An 18,248-nucleotide genomic window follows, 5' to 3' on the forward strand; every position below is an offset into this window, starting at 1 on the left:
TCATTGATCAGTTTGCCTATCTTTTGCAGTAATACGTACAGTATACGTAATAGGCATGAAATGGCTCAATCTAAAATAATTTACTGAGATACTTTAAAATCTTTAAAACGCAAGAATATCAAATTGAAAATATAAATCGTAATTTAACAAATTTTCAACGATAAACAGGATTCCGTTTTTACCGACTAATACACATCCTCATGTAGTGTCATGTGATACAGTATGTCATGTGATTACCAATGTTATTGTGAAAAAGAAAGTACAAAATGATAAGATTTATGTTTATGTGTATTTTTCTTCGAGGTATTCTTATTTACCCTGTTTTAACTTCTACAGTACAGTATTTATTGTTTTCACAAAACTAAAATGATAATTGTATTTTTTATATAATTTTGGTGTGCAACTAAACTATTAAATAACAGTTGTTTGGGGAAGTAATTCACCTAATTCCTATTAAAAGGATCACTGACATTACGGACAAGACATAACGGACCATATTTGGGGACATAACTGACCATAGTTCGGGACATTACGGACCCTGATTTATAATTTTACTCACATTTTTTTATATATCGTACCATATTTGTAGACAATACGGGCCATGATACATATTTTATCTCACAGTTTGTTTTAATATTATACAGTAACGTACCATATTTCGGGACATTACATTTACAAACCGTGATTTATAAGTCCAGGCTAAACATCATTAAGAAAGAAGCCTGGACGGCATTTTAGAATGACCATTGTTTGGGGTATTCCGGATCTTGGTTAGTTCCGGATCAAGGAAATAAAAAAAAATCAAATATGAAAATTGTGACATTTTTTGTAAACATTAATTGATATTGAAAGTGTTATCTTTTTAAAGAATTCAAGCAATCATTTGTTTAAAAATAGAATAGAATTGTATGGGCATACAATATTGGACGGGAGCGATAACCAGCCATATTTATCGCTCAAGTCACTATACAGTTATCGCCCTTTAATTTTAGAATTTACCTGAAATCGGTCTTGTCCAATTATCATCATATTTTTTTTTCAGAATGAGTATGGTCATAAGTATTTTTATAATCTTGGATAACTTTGAGTTTTTCGAGAGTTAGTCTAAAATAATAGACGTGTTATAAGGGATTCTTCTAATTTCTAACGTCGAGAAGGATTTGCAATATCAAAAATCGTAAAAAAAAATCCGTCAACGTACAATTTGTTTGGACTACCGAGAGTTATCGACCATTAATTAAAGAATTTTCCTTAAATCAGTTTTGTCCGATCAACATCTTTAGAAACATTTTGTCAGATCGACACCAACTTTAGTCGATATGTTTATGAGCACAATGTCTTGGTCTGATTCGATAACCAGCCACGTCATCTAAGTCACTCCAGGGTTATGACCCTCGAATTGACAAAAACTGTGTCTGTTTTCTAAATTTGCATAACGTACAACCAATCATCACCAACTTTGGTATCTTTAAAATAGGTCAGGTGTATTATGCGATTGTTGGGGCTCTGGTTAATATTTTCTAGTAATATATTTTAAACAGTGAAAAATATCAAATTGTTATCTCATTGTCTGAAATAGTGGAATATCATTTTTTATCAATATAAATCACTGGACAGCATATAAGAAATCTCTTTAGTTAATTAATTTATTTAGCAATATGTATAATGATAAATATATATAACTATACCTAGAAATTTAATTTGATGATTTAAGTCTTTGTTCATTTTTCTTCAAATCGCAGGGGCGTGTCAAAACAACGCATATATATACTTTTATTTCCTCCATAGTGCTATGAAGAGCAAAACTACAGCTTATAAATGTACAACAAACAAGTTTACAACATGACAGTTTGCAATTAGAGAAATATTTAAACAACATTCACACTTATATAATTCATTTTCGAGTACATATATTGGAATTTCACAAGAATGGTATTACCAGGCCTGTGCCTATTTCATATTGCTTTATCAATATTTACTTAACTCTATAAGTAAACATAAAGCACAATTTAAAGACCAATATTAAATATACACACTTTAAGACAATATCCACAGTGCATGCATTTCCTAGATACGAAAGCGAAATAGCTAGATAAATTTGCTTAATGAATATCACATCCTTTCTACACATAAATAATATATATAAATAGTCATAACGATATATCAGTTATGATGTGCCAGCATGTCTTGGTTTATAAAATTTCTCAGAAAACTATGTGAACAAGCTGCAAATGAGGTTCACAAGATATAAAGACGTGTTTCTTATGAGGCAATCAACAGCACATTCAATCAGTTCATTGCTCTGTATGACTGGCTTTAACGAAATGAAACTAGCATAATTCAATGGAGTGTCAGAGTTGGTGAGAACATATCTCCACATCAAATGCCGTTTCGCATCATGAGCACTTCAGAAGCAAATTCGATGCACAACTAAATTGTCTGTTAATAAATCACAATAAGTGCATTGTCGTATATAGTCCCTTTCAGTTGTTGGGCTAATGATATTCATCATTTGTTTACAAATGAATCCAATAATATTGCCTTTGTTGGCCAGCAACCAAAGATATGCTGGTTTATTGTCACATAAAAGTTTGGACATTAACTCTCCAGCGTCATCACGCGAGCACAAGGACATCAACTGTCGCCGTTTCTCAGCATAAATTACATGTTTGTTCAATATGGTCTTCCAACATGATTTCGACGGGAATGTACCATAGAATATATAATCACTAATATAATTTATGAGATTATACTTCTGTAAGAGTCTATATATTTCAGGTATGAATCCAAGGCTTTGCTGGTCATAATTAATGAATCTCGCCAGCCTATGATTAAAAACTGTTTTAGCGAGATACGCATTTGGTAAGCGGCATAGCTGTCCTAGGAACTGTAATTTCCTCTTGTCAATACAAGTCTCCACTGATCTAATATCAATTGCACATAGCGCAAAGTCCGTGCTTACTGTGTGCTTTTAGGTATAAATTTAACACAGAACATATGAGATCTCTTTAGTTTGACGATATCGTTTTTGCATAAGTTTGTCCAAAACTCACTGCCAAATAGTCATTTTGGTATAACAACGCTATTGTATATAGTTCTTCATCGCGTTTAGTGAATATGGGTTAAGCCCGCTGTTACAAATTTCTAAGAGTGTACCTCCCAGTTTTCGACATGCGTCGTCGATAAGTTTTGAGGTTGAGAGGAATGCATCACAAGGTGCTTATAGCTATTAACTTCAGATATTATAGTATTTCCAAGTTTAAAGCATCTATTCATTTTAGCACGTCCACGTTCGTTAAAGACAATAACGGAACACTTAGATGCGTTATATTCATAACGCCATCTTTTAGAGTAAAGGTCACACCTCCTTAACATATCATTCAGTCCGTTAACAGAAAAGGAAGCTAAAATCATGTCATCTGCTACAGTGATGTTGCCAACTTTCATCCGATATAAACATATACCATGTCCACTGGCTTCCAGCTCTTTAATGAGACCGTTGATATACAGGAGGTACAAAATCGGGGAACTCCGTCCGCCTTGGCGCGTTCCTTGTAGTATATCAAAGTAGGGAGAAAAATAGACCTTGGTTTTTAACAAACCTTTCACGTTTTTATACATTTCGGAGTAAGCAAGAAGTGTTGTTGGGTCTAGCTTGCACTCTGTGATCAGTTTGTACATAATGCCGTCGTGCCAAACGGTATCAAACGCTTTCCGGCCATCCATGGAACACAGGTATACTTTAGAGTGACATTCACGTGCATAAAATATACTTTCACGCAATGTAAACGACGCCATCAGGCAACCGAGTCCGTCTTGAAAACCTCCTTGCTGCTTGTTGATTACATCCATGATTTGTTGTTAAGATCTTGTAAGCACGACAGTTTCGAACAGTTTGAATATTACCGATGACAAAGTGATCGCTCGATAATTATCAGGGTTGTCTTTCTTCTTATTACCTCCCTTGTGTAGTGTTATGATTGTCTCCAATTTGAGTGTGCTCGGAATATAAGCGTGACGCAACATCGCTGATAAAGAAGACAACACTGGAGATATAGAGTCACACGAGTGTTTTAAGTGTTCATAATAAATGTTGTCCGGTCCTGATGCCTTCCCTGATGGACATTCTAAAATAGCCTTGCGGATTTGGCGGGGACACACAGTCGCGTTGGGGTCAGGATGCAAACTTCGAAATTTTTGTTTAAACTTCCGCGGAGACATATTCATGCCACTCTCCGTCAAATTCTGTTTTATTAATAGGCGTATATATTTTTTCAAAGTAATGGCCCCATTCTTGCGTAAGTTGTAGGCGATCACAAACTACAGAACCGTTAAAGTTTATACCCGCCCCAAGGCGGTTAACATTACAACGCCGTCTCCTTATTAATTTCCAAAAGCGTTTTTGGTCGCGTTCAGCTGCATTGTCAAGTTCCATATCAAGTGTCGTTAAAAAGGTGTTTACAGATTTTCCGTGAAGTCTTCGAAACCGCCGTTTGGCGTTTTTATAGTCAGCACAGTATTTGTTATTACGACTTCTAGGGCTTCCTTCACTACACCACTTGACACGGCCCTGTGCTACAAAGAATACGCGAAAAATTTCCAGTTTCATGTGTTTTTTTGGAAACTTCCCAAAATTGCCAATATAAACCCTTTTTAGAATTCAACACGCCCGTTTTGACAACAGCTGTTGCCAGGTAGACCAATTGGTATACTTTTATGTGTATTTACATAACTTTCATGTTCAGAGGTCAGCTGCATGGACAGCCTACGGTTCCTGGCGGTTGGGGACTGGGGCGGGATCCCTTTCTGGCCCTACGACACCCCTATAGAGACTAAAGTAGCTAAACAGATGGCCAAAGTCTCCGAGATGTACCAATCCAGTTTCAACCTCGCCCTAGGGGACAACTTCTACTCCAACGGGGTCACTGATGTAGATGACAAGAGGTTTAAGGTCCACACATACTGTTATTCTGTTGTTAATTATATGCAGTATGCATCATACAGTTTGCGTATACACTAAATTACATTGTTTTCAACGCATCTTGATCAGTATAAAATAATATAACGGTATCGGGATGCACGCATTATTATTTTCAATAGAAATGATCGTAAAGATGAGACGAGTGTATTGGTTAGGATATGTTTTAAAGTTGTTGTTTTTTAAAACAGATAGGTACTTAACTATGAATATACTATTTATACAAATATGTCAAAATATTAACTGAGTATACCTTGTTAGATTTTTTTAACACGTTTATAGATGTATATATTCATAATTTGTTGCCAGGAAACTTTTGAGGACGTATATCACTATGATTCCCTGATGAATCCCTGGTACATCGTGGCCGGAAATCATGATCATTATGGTAACGCTTCTGCCCAGATAGCTTATACCAAAAGGTCAGAGCGTTGGTGAGTGAATCGGAGGCTGCTGTAGCTATTTATTTTAACACGTTCTTGAAGTAATGACTGATGTCGGATTGAGATGCCGCGAGATTTTGCTCCTTGTGGTCCGTCTCAGCCAGCCGCCGTAACTTCTTGGAGGAGATACTGACACCTGCATAGAAACTGTCACAATATTAACACATCTGAATGCTTCTTGAACCACATACAGAATTAAAACTGAAGTATGTTTTACAAACAAAACGGGGAGTGAAAATCTCTCGATCATTGAAATCTGCTGAATATTACATATAGATAACCAAACTATTTGGTACTGACACACAATATATATATAAATTTAACCAAAGTGAATAATACATCTGCAGTTGGAACATTTTTTTTCAGGAACTTCCCAAATTCTGGAGGGGGAGTTGCCGACATATGCTTGAAGCGGTGCTGCTGTGTGGTAACACTAACGATGACGTTATATGATCTACTTTTTCAGGAACTTCCCAGACTACTACTACTCCCTAAATTTCAAGATCCCTGGAGGGGACGGGGTTAAATTTAACCAAAGTGAATAATACATCTGCAGTTGGAACATTTTTTTTCAGGAACTTCCCGAATTCTGGAGGGGGAGTTGCCGACATATGCTTGAAGCGGTGCTGCTGTGTGGTAACACTAACGATGACGTTATATGATCTACTTTTTCAGGAACTTCCCAGACTACTACTACTCCCTAAATTTCAAGATCCCTGGAGGGGACGGGGTCGACATTATCATGATTGATACAGTGCTACTGTGTGGTAACACCGACCATGACATTGTCGGAGATCAACCACATGGCCCCGAGAATGTCAAGGTCGCCGAGGATCATTGGGCGTGGTTGGATACACAGCTGAAGTCGTCTAAGTAGGATATGACACAAGCATGGTTAATTTCAATTGCCTAAATTATTAGGCTGATGTTTTCAACTATCATTTCTATACATTGTTGTTCTAGACAAGATTTATATGCGCCTTTTCACAATATGTCAATAAAGTATAATGATTTTAAATGAATAGGGAAGGCATCATTATTATAGTGCAGGTAATGAATTAATTACTAAACATATTTAAATGTTTTAAAAAAAGTTTTAAACACGATGCCCACATCATGAATGTGCAGCCCTGAATAAAATACATCTTGCTAAATTAAGTTCTTGCAACGATTTAAAGGAACACGACCATGACTGTTTCAGAGCCGAATACCTGTTAGTTGCTGGTCATTTTCCGGTCTACTCTATAGCGGAACACGGACCTACAAAGTGTCTTACAAATAGGCTTAAACCCATGTTGTACAAATATAACGTGACTGCCTACTTCTGTGGACACGACCATAACCTCCAGGTAACTTACTTTTGTACTAATTTATTAAATAAGGTTTTTAGATTATGTTGTACCAATGGGCCGTCATGCAGTAGGGATTCGTCAACGATTCGTCTGCACATCAAAAGACAGGGTCACACTTCTAGGCGATGGCCTTGTTTTTCGCGTTTGGACTACATAACTTTGCCATGCAAAAAGAGATTTTAAACAAATTGGCACAAAAATTGTTCATGCCAAGGCGATGTGTCGCGTACAAGACTCTGGTCTGTGCATCAAAGATCAAGGTCAACCCTAAAGATCGTTGGTTAAAATGCCTGTATTTTGGCTTATCCAGGCTATAACTTTGTCATGCATTGGAGGATTTTAAATTACGTTTGTGGAAAAAAGGTCAAGGTTGCATTTAAGGGCCAATTGTCGAAAGTCCGTGTATTTTGGCTTATCCGTCCTGTATTTTGGCCATACATAAGATAATTTTGAAATAATTTGGCACAAATGTTCATCATGACTAGAAAATGTGCCGCATATAAGAGCCATTATATATAGGTCATAGGTCAAGGTCACACTTTAGGATCATTGGGCAAAGTGTCTTGTATTTTGGATTGTTCCAGCTGTAACTTGGCCATGGATTGGGGGACTACATTCCTGTCCGTAGGTTAAAGGTCATGGTCACACATAAAGGTCATATTGGTAAAAAATCCTTCTTTCTTATCATGCAAGAATGTTACTTAGTCATGAATTTGAGGAATTCGGAATAACTTGGCTCACATTTTCACCATGACATGACTGTGTGTCATCAGCAACACTCATGTTCGTATGTTATAAATCGAGGTAACATTAAACGTCAAAATGGGTCATATAAGAGTTTTCCCTCTCCATTTGTATTCTTATCCATCACCTATTTAATTTTCCCAAAATTCCTTCTCTTTTTGCAAAAATATTAAAAATCTCGTTTTCGTCGCATTGCGGTGTTTCTAGTTTTAGCTTAGTTTTGTACAGACAACTAAGCATATATAAACCACACCGAGATCCATTATCACAAACATACAGACGTGAACCATCGAGTCCCATTATCACAAACATACAGGCGGAACCATCGAGTCCCATTATCACAAACATACAGACGTGAACCATCGAGTCCCATTATCACAAATATACAAGCGTGAACCATCGAGTCCCATTATCACAAACATACAGGCGGAACCATCGAGTCCCATTATCACAAACATACAAGCGTGAACCATCGAGTCCCATTATCACAAACATACAAGCGTGAACCATCGAGTCCCATTATCACAAACATACAAGCGTGAACCATCGAGTCCCATTATCACAAACATACAGACGTGAACCATCGAGTCCCATTATCACAAACATACAGGCGGAACCATCGAGTCCCATTATCACAAACATACAGACGTGAACCATCGAGTCCCATTATCACAAACATACAGGCGGAACCATCGAGTCCCATTAACACAAACATACAAGCGTGAACCATCGAGTCCCATTATCACAAACATACAAGCGTGAACCATCGAGTCCCATTATCACAAACATACAGACGTGAACCATCGAGTCCCATTATCACAAACGTACAGACGTGAACCATCGAGTCCCATTATCACAAACATACAAACGTGAACCATCGAGTCCCATTATCACAAACATACAAACGTGAACCATCGAGTCCCATTATCACAAACGTACAGACGTGAACCATCGAGTCCCATTATCACAAACATACAGACGTGAACCATCGATTCCCATTATCACAAACGTACAGACGTGAACCATCGATTCCCATTATCACGAACATACAAACGTGAACCATCGAGTCCCATTATCACAAACGTACAAACGTGAACCATCGAGTCCCATTATCACAAACATACAGGCGGAACCATTGAGTCCCATTATCACAAACATACAGGCGAAATCTTATCGAGTCCCATTATTACAAACGTACAGACATGAACCATCGAGTCCCATTATCACAAACATACCGACGTGAACCATCGAGTCCAATTATCACAAACATACAGACGTGAACCATCGAGTCCCATTATCACAAACATACAGGCGAAATCTTATCGAGTCCCATTATCACAAACATACAGGCGGAACCATCGAGTCACATTATCACAAACATACAGGCGAAACCATCGAGTCCTATTTTTACAAACATGCAGGCGTGAACCACACTTACTTATTGTACATGCCGTGTGCTTTATTACTAGAATTCTGGGAATTTAAACTAATATTACATACTTGTTTATTTTATCTATAGCATATAAGTAGCTCGGAGAGCGGGTGGACGGTCGACTACTTTGTTAGTGGGGCCGGAAATATCGTGGAAGACAACAAAAGTCACGAACGGGATATTCCCGCCGGAAGTCTCAAGTTTTTCTGGGCGAAGCTTATTGATCTCGGAGGCTTTGCCGTCGTGGAGGCTACGTCTAAGAATATGACAATGAGCTTTGTAGATGGCTTTGGCAGCACACTGTACTCTTACACGATGTATTCTAGAAAGAGTTGAAAGAGTATTCTGAATACCAGAGTACCTGTTGCTTCGAATATGAACTATTTTCAGAAGTGTTCTTGTTTTCAGGTAACATTCAATACTAATTATTATAAACACGTTAGAATTGTGCCCCACTGGAACCTTTTTATTGATCAATGACAGATCTTCATTGTCTGACCATAAATCATTATCCCACAAAACGGTGGGTAGACCTTTATAAACTCAACAACAACAACAACAACAAGGGTTAGTGTAAGCCTTCAGAGCACAGTGGATACAACACTGAACTGCAATTTTAGCGACACCGGTTCGAACCCGGTCTCCGACTCGATTTTTTTTTTACATTTTTGGATTTGTTTTTACAATTATAATATCAAAGCGTAAAACATTTTATCAACAATGATAATTGTCCTGAAATTCGTTACAGAAAAACACTTTTTTGGCGCCAATCTGGTACGTGTATGTATTTGCTGTTATATGTTATGTAGTTATCGTATTCCATAAAATAATCAAAGTGCTGAAAGCACTGATGGACTAGGGCTTCATTTTAGGGGAATGTTGATAACCATGTTCTAAGCATTAAACAAATCGGCTCACATTACAAGGGGTCACTGTTTAATGGGCTAGCTTAAACTTTAGACTAAAACTGCTTGCAAGCTGCAAAGGAAATTTTAAAAGTGTGGGTAGAGGGAGGGGGGTGGGGGCTAAAGTGTTTAATCAGATAAAGTCATAGTTCTTTTGAAAATCTCAATGTCGTTAGATCAGACCTAAACAAATTAATTTACGTGGTTGGCGTATGTTAACCAAAGTACACATACTTGTTTAATTTGATCAAATCATTTTATATCAAAGGTTTGTTATTTGCAGTTTCAGAGAAGATTTTCAATGATGTAATTATATCCTATATAGAAAACCTGTCACCTCTTTTTCAGGGGAGCTTTAAACCACAGGGCCATACTTTGGATAATATTTGTAAAAGACATCAATAAATGCAACAGTAGGACATTCTTGTATTGTCCTCTGTCTCTGTCCTGATAGCTCCCTATCTCAACAGTTGCAAATGGTTGTAGGTTCATGATTCTCCTGGTCATTGGTCATACAGATGTTGAATGTAGAATCAAGAAGCTTTCATTTCAGGCACTCCGAATTGAATAGAACTGTAACATTTGGAGTGCCTAGAATTTGTAAGATTCCTAGGCAACATGTATCAGGTGTTGCAGTACATTTACTTTACTACAAATACTTTTACCCGTCCTTGTAAATCTAAAAAAACTTTCATTTCACAAAAGTAGTTCATATATTAAACTATAATAAGGTTGCTAAATCAGAGTTTGAATAATTCTGATATCTAGATGTGCCTTTAATTGCAGCAATTTAATGTCCAACTCATGATGTCAATTGAGCTGGTTAAGCAATACTGCATTTCCTTGGTGTGCATTATATACTTGAATAAACAAACAGTTTTTGCGTTGGAAAGTACAATGTATTGACAATGTTACATGCAATTTTCTTGACCTGACTCCATCCAAGCCTTAAATCTTAGATCAACATGTACTTGGGGCTATGTGTTTTATCAATGAGAACTATAAATTATGTTCAATTTAGTGCCACTTATGATATATCATTCCGAATACAAAAACACTAGCATTTTCTTTAAAACCACTAGCATTAATATCCTATGTTATGATAAAACCATTGCCAAGGTGGTAATTTGAAAACACTAGATATTTTATCTGGTCAGGGTTTGACATAGTCTTTCTAGGCAGCTGGAGTTGTTTTGCAGTTACTTTGAAAATCTTCAAAAGCTAAACTGATCAAGACTGGAGCAAAATCCTCACAATACCGAAAGGGATTTTAAAGACTTACGAGATCATTCTCATATCACCAATACCATTAGTTTTTATCTACAAACTTAAGTCAACATAAAAATGTTTTACATTAGTATTGCAATGAATAAAACATATTGCAATAGCATAGCAATCAAGGCTAAACATGAGATTTCAACATTTTCCAGATAAACAATAAATAAGTTTACTTAATATTTTCTCGATACTTACACAAACTGGAAAATGGTCTCTTTTTGAATACTTCACATATTTCATGGCTTTCATCATTCAAACTAACATTTCGCTTGTTATTTCGATATTCAATGATTTGGTAAACATTCATAAATGATGGTTAAAATTAAGATTCATACTAATCATGCCTACCAAAAACACCTGACTGACCAATTAGAATCCAATTTCGGCAGGGCTTATTGGTGGTTCAGTGAAATCAACCATGACCTCCCACAATCTGCACTGATCAACAGTAAATGCATTGTTTCCATTGTTCTTATTATCATAAAGTTAGAAAACAACTGCAGTGAATAAAATTTATTCCTTATCACTGAGAGAAAGTTTAGAATGAACGAAGCCGACGGTTACATTTAGTGGGATATCATATCCTACAAATGTATTCATCATTTTATGTAACCGTATTTAGTATAAATGTTAAAGTTTTGAAAGTCTAAAAAGTTTCAATTTTTGTATATTTTGTGCTTCATTTAATTTCATTGAAATTTGTTTTTCTTAGTGTTCAATCCCAAGCATACTTGTTCACATTTAAGTGCAAGAAAAGTCTCTAAATTATGATCTGAATAAATTTTTATATTAATGTTAGGTCACATAAAAGATAAACAATGTATTGTGCTTTTTAAAAATAACAGTTTTTCATCTGTTTAAAATTATTTCAAATGCTGTGCATTGAAATTTGATTATGAGTTTAAACTATGACAGGAATAATTCAAGGGAATGTTTTTTTTGTGATTTCTAGCATTTAAATTGTCTGAATCGCATGAATATTTATAAATTACGTAAGGTACTGGGTATTCTCAAATTGGTCACACTTGTTGAACTTTGTACTGTCTTCTTTTTGTCTGTCTCAAATTTAATACAGCATTTGCTTCACCTGTTGTTTATTAAAGGGACTGTACACCAGAATGGCACCAAAAAAGTTGGATATTTTCTTTAACGAATCTAGGGACAATTTTTTAATAAACTATTTTACTCTTTGATATCGTTATTGTAAATAAAATACCAAAATGTAAAAACAATGCAGTGCAGTGTCGAATCCACTATGATATGAAGACTGGGTGGAATTTCCAGATATATACCTAACTCGCTTAAATCACGTAATAACATCAACGGCAGATTACGCATAAGGAATGAATTATACTCGGTAGACATACAATGTACTTAGTAATCTTTTTTTAATGGAAAAACACGAAATAACTGCTATTAATAAATCATTTGTAAACTATGTGCATCATCAGTTAGTAAGTTTCAATGCATTAATTCGGTACACATCGATACCAAGTTAATGTCAGGTTTCTATAAAAAAGAAAGTTTTTTTTCTTTTTCATTATTAACTGAGTACAGCCCATTTAAAATGTACCTTATAATGTCTGTGACTTATCAAATATTTAATAGTAATGGTCTGCAACCAAGATTTGTTTGAATTATCAAGGTTTCAAACTGCATTGTGTATGCGATTGGAAAACTAATCTTGAAAGCTCCCTTAGTATAATTTTTAAAACATAACATAGACCCTGCAAGGTACTCATATTTGGATGATTCATAAAGATTTGCACAGTTATTTATGTATAATTGCATTTATTGATACAGGTTACCTTTTTCAAATCTATGACTTAGATTGCAAAGTATACTTATATAAATAAATATATATTCTTAACTTCTAATAAGTAATTAGTTAATTTGTCAACTGCGCACCAAAACACTGAATCTGTATGTATACGCAAGCTTATGCATCAGTCAATTAATTGTAATTGATCTGATGGCAAAGTCCCCACCAAATCCCCCCAGCACCCAAGGGACATAAGGTTAAGTCACATCCGCACTGTATTTTCCACGAAGACCCGATACTGCGGGGCCACCTGAAAGGTAAAAACACGGCCCATTTCCCCGGTATACCCCCGGATGTGGGGGCCCTGGTTACAATTGACTGGTGCATGCTGATCCACAGTAATCCAATCTCATGCCAAGACGATTTCTGGTCTGACATCTCCAGGTAAGTTATTCTTAAGCATAAAAAAGCCTGGACAGCATTTGAGAAAGACTGTTGTGAGGTTAAATCTTCATTACTTCACTATGCCACAACATTGGGTGATTACTGATTTTCATTCTTGGCGAGGAAACAAAAAGTGAGCTCAAAGCGTCTTCAGAAAAAGAACTTTATGCACCAGTCAAATGTAACCACGCCCGCTCCCCCCCCCTCCAGGTCTGGGGAATATTTTGACTTTCAGTCCAACCAATTCCCTATAAAATCCCTGCTCTACCCTGCGGGAACGAACTGGTGGTAAAATCCCTGCCAAATAACCTCGCACCCCAAGGATCTTAGGTAAGGGTAATTCCCCGCTATATTTTGCGGGAAGACAAAACCACCGCAATCATCAGGCACTGCGAGGACATCGCTGAAAGGTGAAAACACTGCCCTTTTCCCTAGTATACCCCGAGGGGGTGGTAACAATTGACTGGTGCATAATAAGAGTAGAAATCAAAAGTGAGCAGGCAAATGGCGATGGTTTATCACACAATGTCATTGAACAAAATGTACTTACACTGAGAATGGCTCCAAGACATTTCTATGCACATAATTAAACACTCATCATATTCATAAGCCAGATGCTATGCACATATTCATACATTTGGCTTCATTTAAAATGAAACTTTATAAATAAGTATGCGCATATTTGATATTTCTTTATCTCCATTTTGCAAAATTGAAATCACATGATTTTATCAAACGAACTTGTATTGCTTGAAATTCTACGTGTCAAATAAAACATGCTATCCACGGTAAGATGACAATAAATCCGTTTGATGGTGGTAATCATTCAATGGCGACTTTATTGATAAATTTCTTCTTCATAACACGTATAAAATTCACATCATCAGCATCCGGAAGTAGTGATAACATGTACATGTGTGAATCATTCGACTGCTCTGATCAGAGTGAATGAGTCAATACAGTAGACTGGTACCCGAATTTACTTTTCCTCAAGAACACAAGTTATAACGTTATACAGGTACGCGGCATATGGTTTTTTTATTTTACATTAATAGTATTTAAACAATCAATACCAAAAATCATGTTGTATTTAAAAAAGTGCTGAGTGACATGCAATGATTAGTTAAAAAATAAACTTTGTATTTAAAAAGAAAATGTCACGGCAACATGCAAATTATGTCGAAAAAAAGAATAGCCCTGTAAATAAATTAATACCAACATTCTATACAAAGGATAACAATACTTTTTTTAAAAAACAACAACAAATATCTTGGCTGTTTACTATTTAGACCGCAAGCTTGATTCGTTTTACGTACCCACAAGACATTTCGAATGCGCGACGGGCACCGTGGTTAGCTGATACTGGTCTCTTTTCGGATAAAAGAGAAAGCGGCTACCAGTCTATCAATCAAGAGCTTTGAACGGAAAATGTCGATGAGTACTTTTCCAATATGTTCATATTCTTATTGCATTTAATCTGACCGTATGCAAGAACATTCATGTAGTTAACCCGATTAACTCACTCGCTACGTACCCATTTCTTGTGCTTCATTAAAAGGAACTTACAATTAGCTTGTCTTGTTAGGAGAACTATTTTTATTGGATGTTTTCATTGTAATCAGTTCTGGTACTACTTTGATTATTCAAATTTGCTAACGGCAATCCAATCAAAATACAGCGTATGAATACATTACGTCAGTGAACCCTCAGATTCGGCTAGAAAATGCAGACATCGCGATTACGGCTATGAACTAGGCCACAAGTGCCCTAGTCCAAAAATAGTTTAAACACTGCTTCGTGAAGTACTACCAAACTGGATAGCGGAATGTATTTTATAGACGCTGGTGTAACATGACTCATCTTAACATTTCAACGTTTAAAATTAAAATGTTGTGAGCATAGAAGCTCCGCCTATATATGCAAATCAGTAACCGCCTTGCGAAGGCGCCAAGGCGGAACCCCTAGAAGTATCAGAGAGGCAGTATGATTCAGACTATTGATGCACTCACATGTAATACACTTGTATAATAAATGTAGTAAAACTTTAAGTGTCTTTATTACATACCTACATTGAAACACAACAATGGCGACGAGGATAAAAGTGTAAAACACATGAAAAGCGGATTAACCGTGTAAAAAAAACCTGTGCTGTGTAATTAATTAGTAGGATTGATTATTGACCAAAAATGGCTCAATGATTACCAGTTTTCCCATCATTCAATGTCACTGAAACAGCAGTGGACAGTCGCTGGATGAAGTGGTTAGGTCGACTAGAAATCATGCTAGTTGGCATGGATGTCAAGGACGCTAAACGCAAAACAGCGTTACTTTTGCACTACGCTGGTGAAGATGTTTATGACATTTTTACAGTTTTTTGCACCTAAGAAAAGTATTGAATTCGAAGTGTACACGTTTCGACAGGCAAAGCAAGAATCTCACGAAAACTTGGACAGTTTCCACAGAAAGCTTGGAAAACACTGCGACTTTGCAAATACAGGCAAGGAAATTAAGTCACAAATCATACAAGGCTGTACGTCAACAAGACTAAGGCGCAAAGCGCTCAGATCAGAAATGTCTTTAGATGAAATATTCAAAGAAGCGCGATCTCTAGAATTGTCCGACAAAACGCAAGCGAGATAAAACAATCAGCCAACCACAACAACAGTTACAACACCTATGCAATCCGGCAAAAGCAAAAACCAAACCGTTGTCAACGACAGTCTACCAGCACTAAATACCGTCAGTCGCAACAGAAAACACGATGCTGTAGAAACTTTGATAAGGAGTATCCGCACATGAATGGCCAACGTCCCGGCAAAATATGTATTTTTTGCAAGAAAAAGAATCATTTTGAGCTTGTTTGTCGTTCAAAGCGCAAACAGTCAAAGCCAGTGCATACAGTAGGTACCGATACATGTTCAGACATTGAAATTTCGGACAATGATAAAAGCAGAAACGAATTTTCGTTTGGACTCGCAATAAATTCAAATAAGCCAGACATATCCTGCAAGCGACCTACGATCAAAGTCAAAGTCGAAGGTCATGCCCTAAAAATGCTCGTAGACACAGGGTCATCGTAAGCGTCATTGATGAACAAGCATACAACGCCATGAAGCCGAAGCCAAAATTAAACAAAACGGATACGAAAGCATACGCATATGGTTCAACTGAAGCGGTCAAAATTATGGGCCAGTTAATTTCAAGCAAGGATAGAAACCCCAGACAATTTTACGACAGCCATGATATTATTTTATGCGACCGTTTGCATTGTGCGCATCACACCCGCAACACGACATTGCGTGTGTCTGCCACATAACGTTACTCCGACAAAAAGGAACGTGCAGCGCCATTTTGATTTCACTTTTTTATTCTAGTAACAAATAACAAAGTATTATGAATAGTTTAAATTAAATATAGAAGTCTAACTATTAACTCATTCAATTGAATTAAGTCACTTAGAATGTTCACACAGTTTAAGATGCACACAAAGTAAAGCACAAAGTTTTACACATAGAGAAATAGAGTATAATGTCTTTCACAAAGTTACACAAAGTTGTTGCACTATTGATTACTAAATCATCACTATTTTAATGAATACATGTATGTGTTTATATACTCCTTAAATGTGATACAGAATTTGATAAAATATGACAGGTGATGAAAGTGATTATCAAAAAATCAAAATATTATCTTCAAGCAAAATAATGACATAATAATGTCAATTACTGAAAGATCATTAAATGATTATTTGGACCCTGTCTCAAACTTAGAGATGTAAGAAGTGATAATTATTACTTATGTGTCCTAAATGAAATATCTCAGTATTTGAGGAAATGCTATTAATATCTAATTATGATCTCCTGCATAATTACAATTATGTTTTTTATGTGTTAAAAATCGAACATTTAGTAGGCTGAAAATGAGCGGCATAATAATACGTAACGAAAGGAAACAGTGGCAATCTGCTATCATACTCTACATCAGTGTCATTGCAAGTCGTTACAGAAATATATTCAATTACAAGCAAAAGTGAAATATGTGACAAATTCCCCAAAGGTTTTCACAGGCATTGGGAAATTGAAAGGCACACAAATTGAGTTATTTGTAGACAAAACAGTTCAACCCGTTGTGCAACCACATAGGAGAATACCCTTTCACCTTCGAAAACAGGTGGAAATTGAACTCAAAAGGCTCGAAGACATGGATATAATCGAAAAAGTAGATGGACCAACAGCCTGGGTATCACCGAAACCGAAGAACAAAAACAATAAAAACCGTACGTGTGTAGACATGCGCCTTCCTAACGAAGCCATTAAAAGGACTCGACATATTATACCAACAATTGACGATCTAATTGTGGACTTAAATGGTTAAAAAATATTCTCAAAATTGGATTTAAATCAGGGATACCATCAACTTGAAATCTCAAAGAAATCACGCAACATAACCACATTCACTACACATGTTGGCCTAAGACGTTACAAAAGACTAAACTTTGGATTAACATGTGCATCAGAAGTTTTCCAAAATGCAATACGGACCTCACTTGAAGGTGTACAAAACATCACCGTAATGCATGTTAATAGGGTCTGCAAATAAATTAAAAAACACTGGGAATCTTGAACTTTGTATTAATGATGTTCAAATAGTTAATGTTGTTGTGCAAAAGTTATTAGGGTTGTATATAGATAATACACTAAACTGGCATGTGCAAATCGATTATGTTTGTAAAAATCTGAATAAGAAAATTACACTTCTAAAAAATATAATATATTTCCTCACACCTGATACAAAACGAATGTTTTACAATGCATATATTCTGCCAAATTTTGATTACGGCTGCTTGGTCTGGGGCAAGGGAACCAATTCATATGTGAATAAAATAAATAACTTACAAAAACGAATTGCAA

General features: G+C 36.2%; 1 protein-coding gene across 1 annotated transcript; it reads left to right on the forward strand.

Moving 5' to 3' along the window:
* Window positions 1-207: 207 nt before the first annotated feature.
* On the forward strand, window positions 208-9,804 carry LOC128213098 (tartrate-resistant acid phosphatase type 5-like). The gene is made up of 6 exons (XM_052918625.1): window positions 208-303; window positions 4,746-4,951; window positions 5,288-5,412; window positions 6,097-6,294; window positions 6,623-6,770; window positions 9,037-9,804. The coding sequence occupies exons 1-6, from the start codon at window positions 267-269 to the stop codon at window positions 9,283-9,285; spliced, it is 963 nt and encodes a 320-aa protein (XP_052774585.1). The 5' UTR covers window positions 208-266; the 3' UTR covers window positions 9,286-9,804.
* The last annotated feature ends 8,444 nt before the right edge of the window (window positions 9,805-18,248 follow it).

Source organism: Mya arenaria, chromosome 13 (genome assembly GCF_026914265.1).
Source record: "Mya arenaria isolate MELC-2E11 chromosome 13, ASM2691426v1".
Taxonomy (NCBI): Eukaryota; Metazoa; Mollusca; class Bivalvia; order Myida; family Myidae; genus Mya; species Mya arenaria.

Coding starts and splice junctions, on each gene's coding strand:
- LOC128213098 (XM_052918625.1), top strand. CDS start 267: ATGATAAGATTTATGTTTATGTGTATTTTTCTTCGAG. Junction 5,413..6,096: donor ACCAAAAGGTCAGAGCGTTG/GTGAGTGAATCG, acceptor CTACTTTTTCAG/GAACTTCCCAGACTACTACT. Junction 6,295..6,622: donor ACACAGCTGAAGTCGTCTAA/GTAGGATATGAC, acceptor TGACTGTTTCAG/AGCCGAATACCTGTTAGTTG.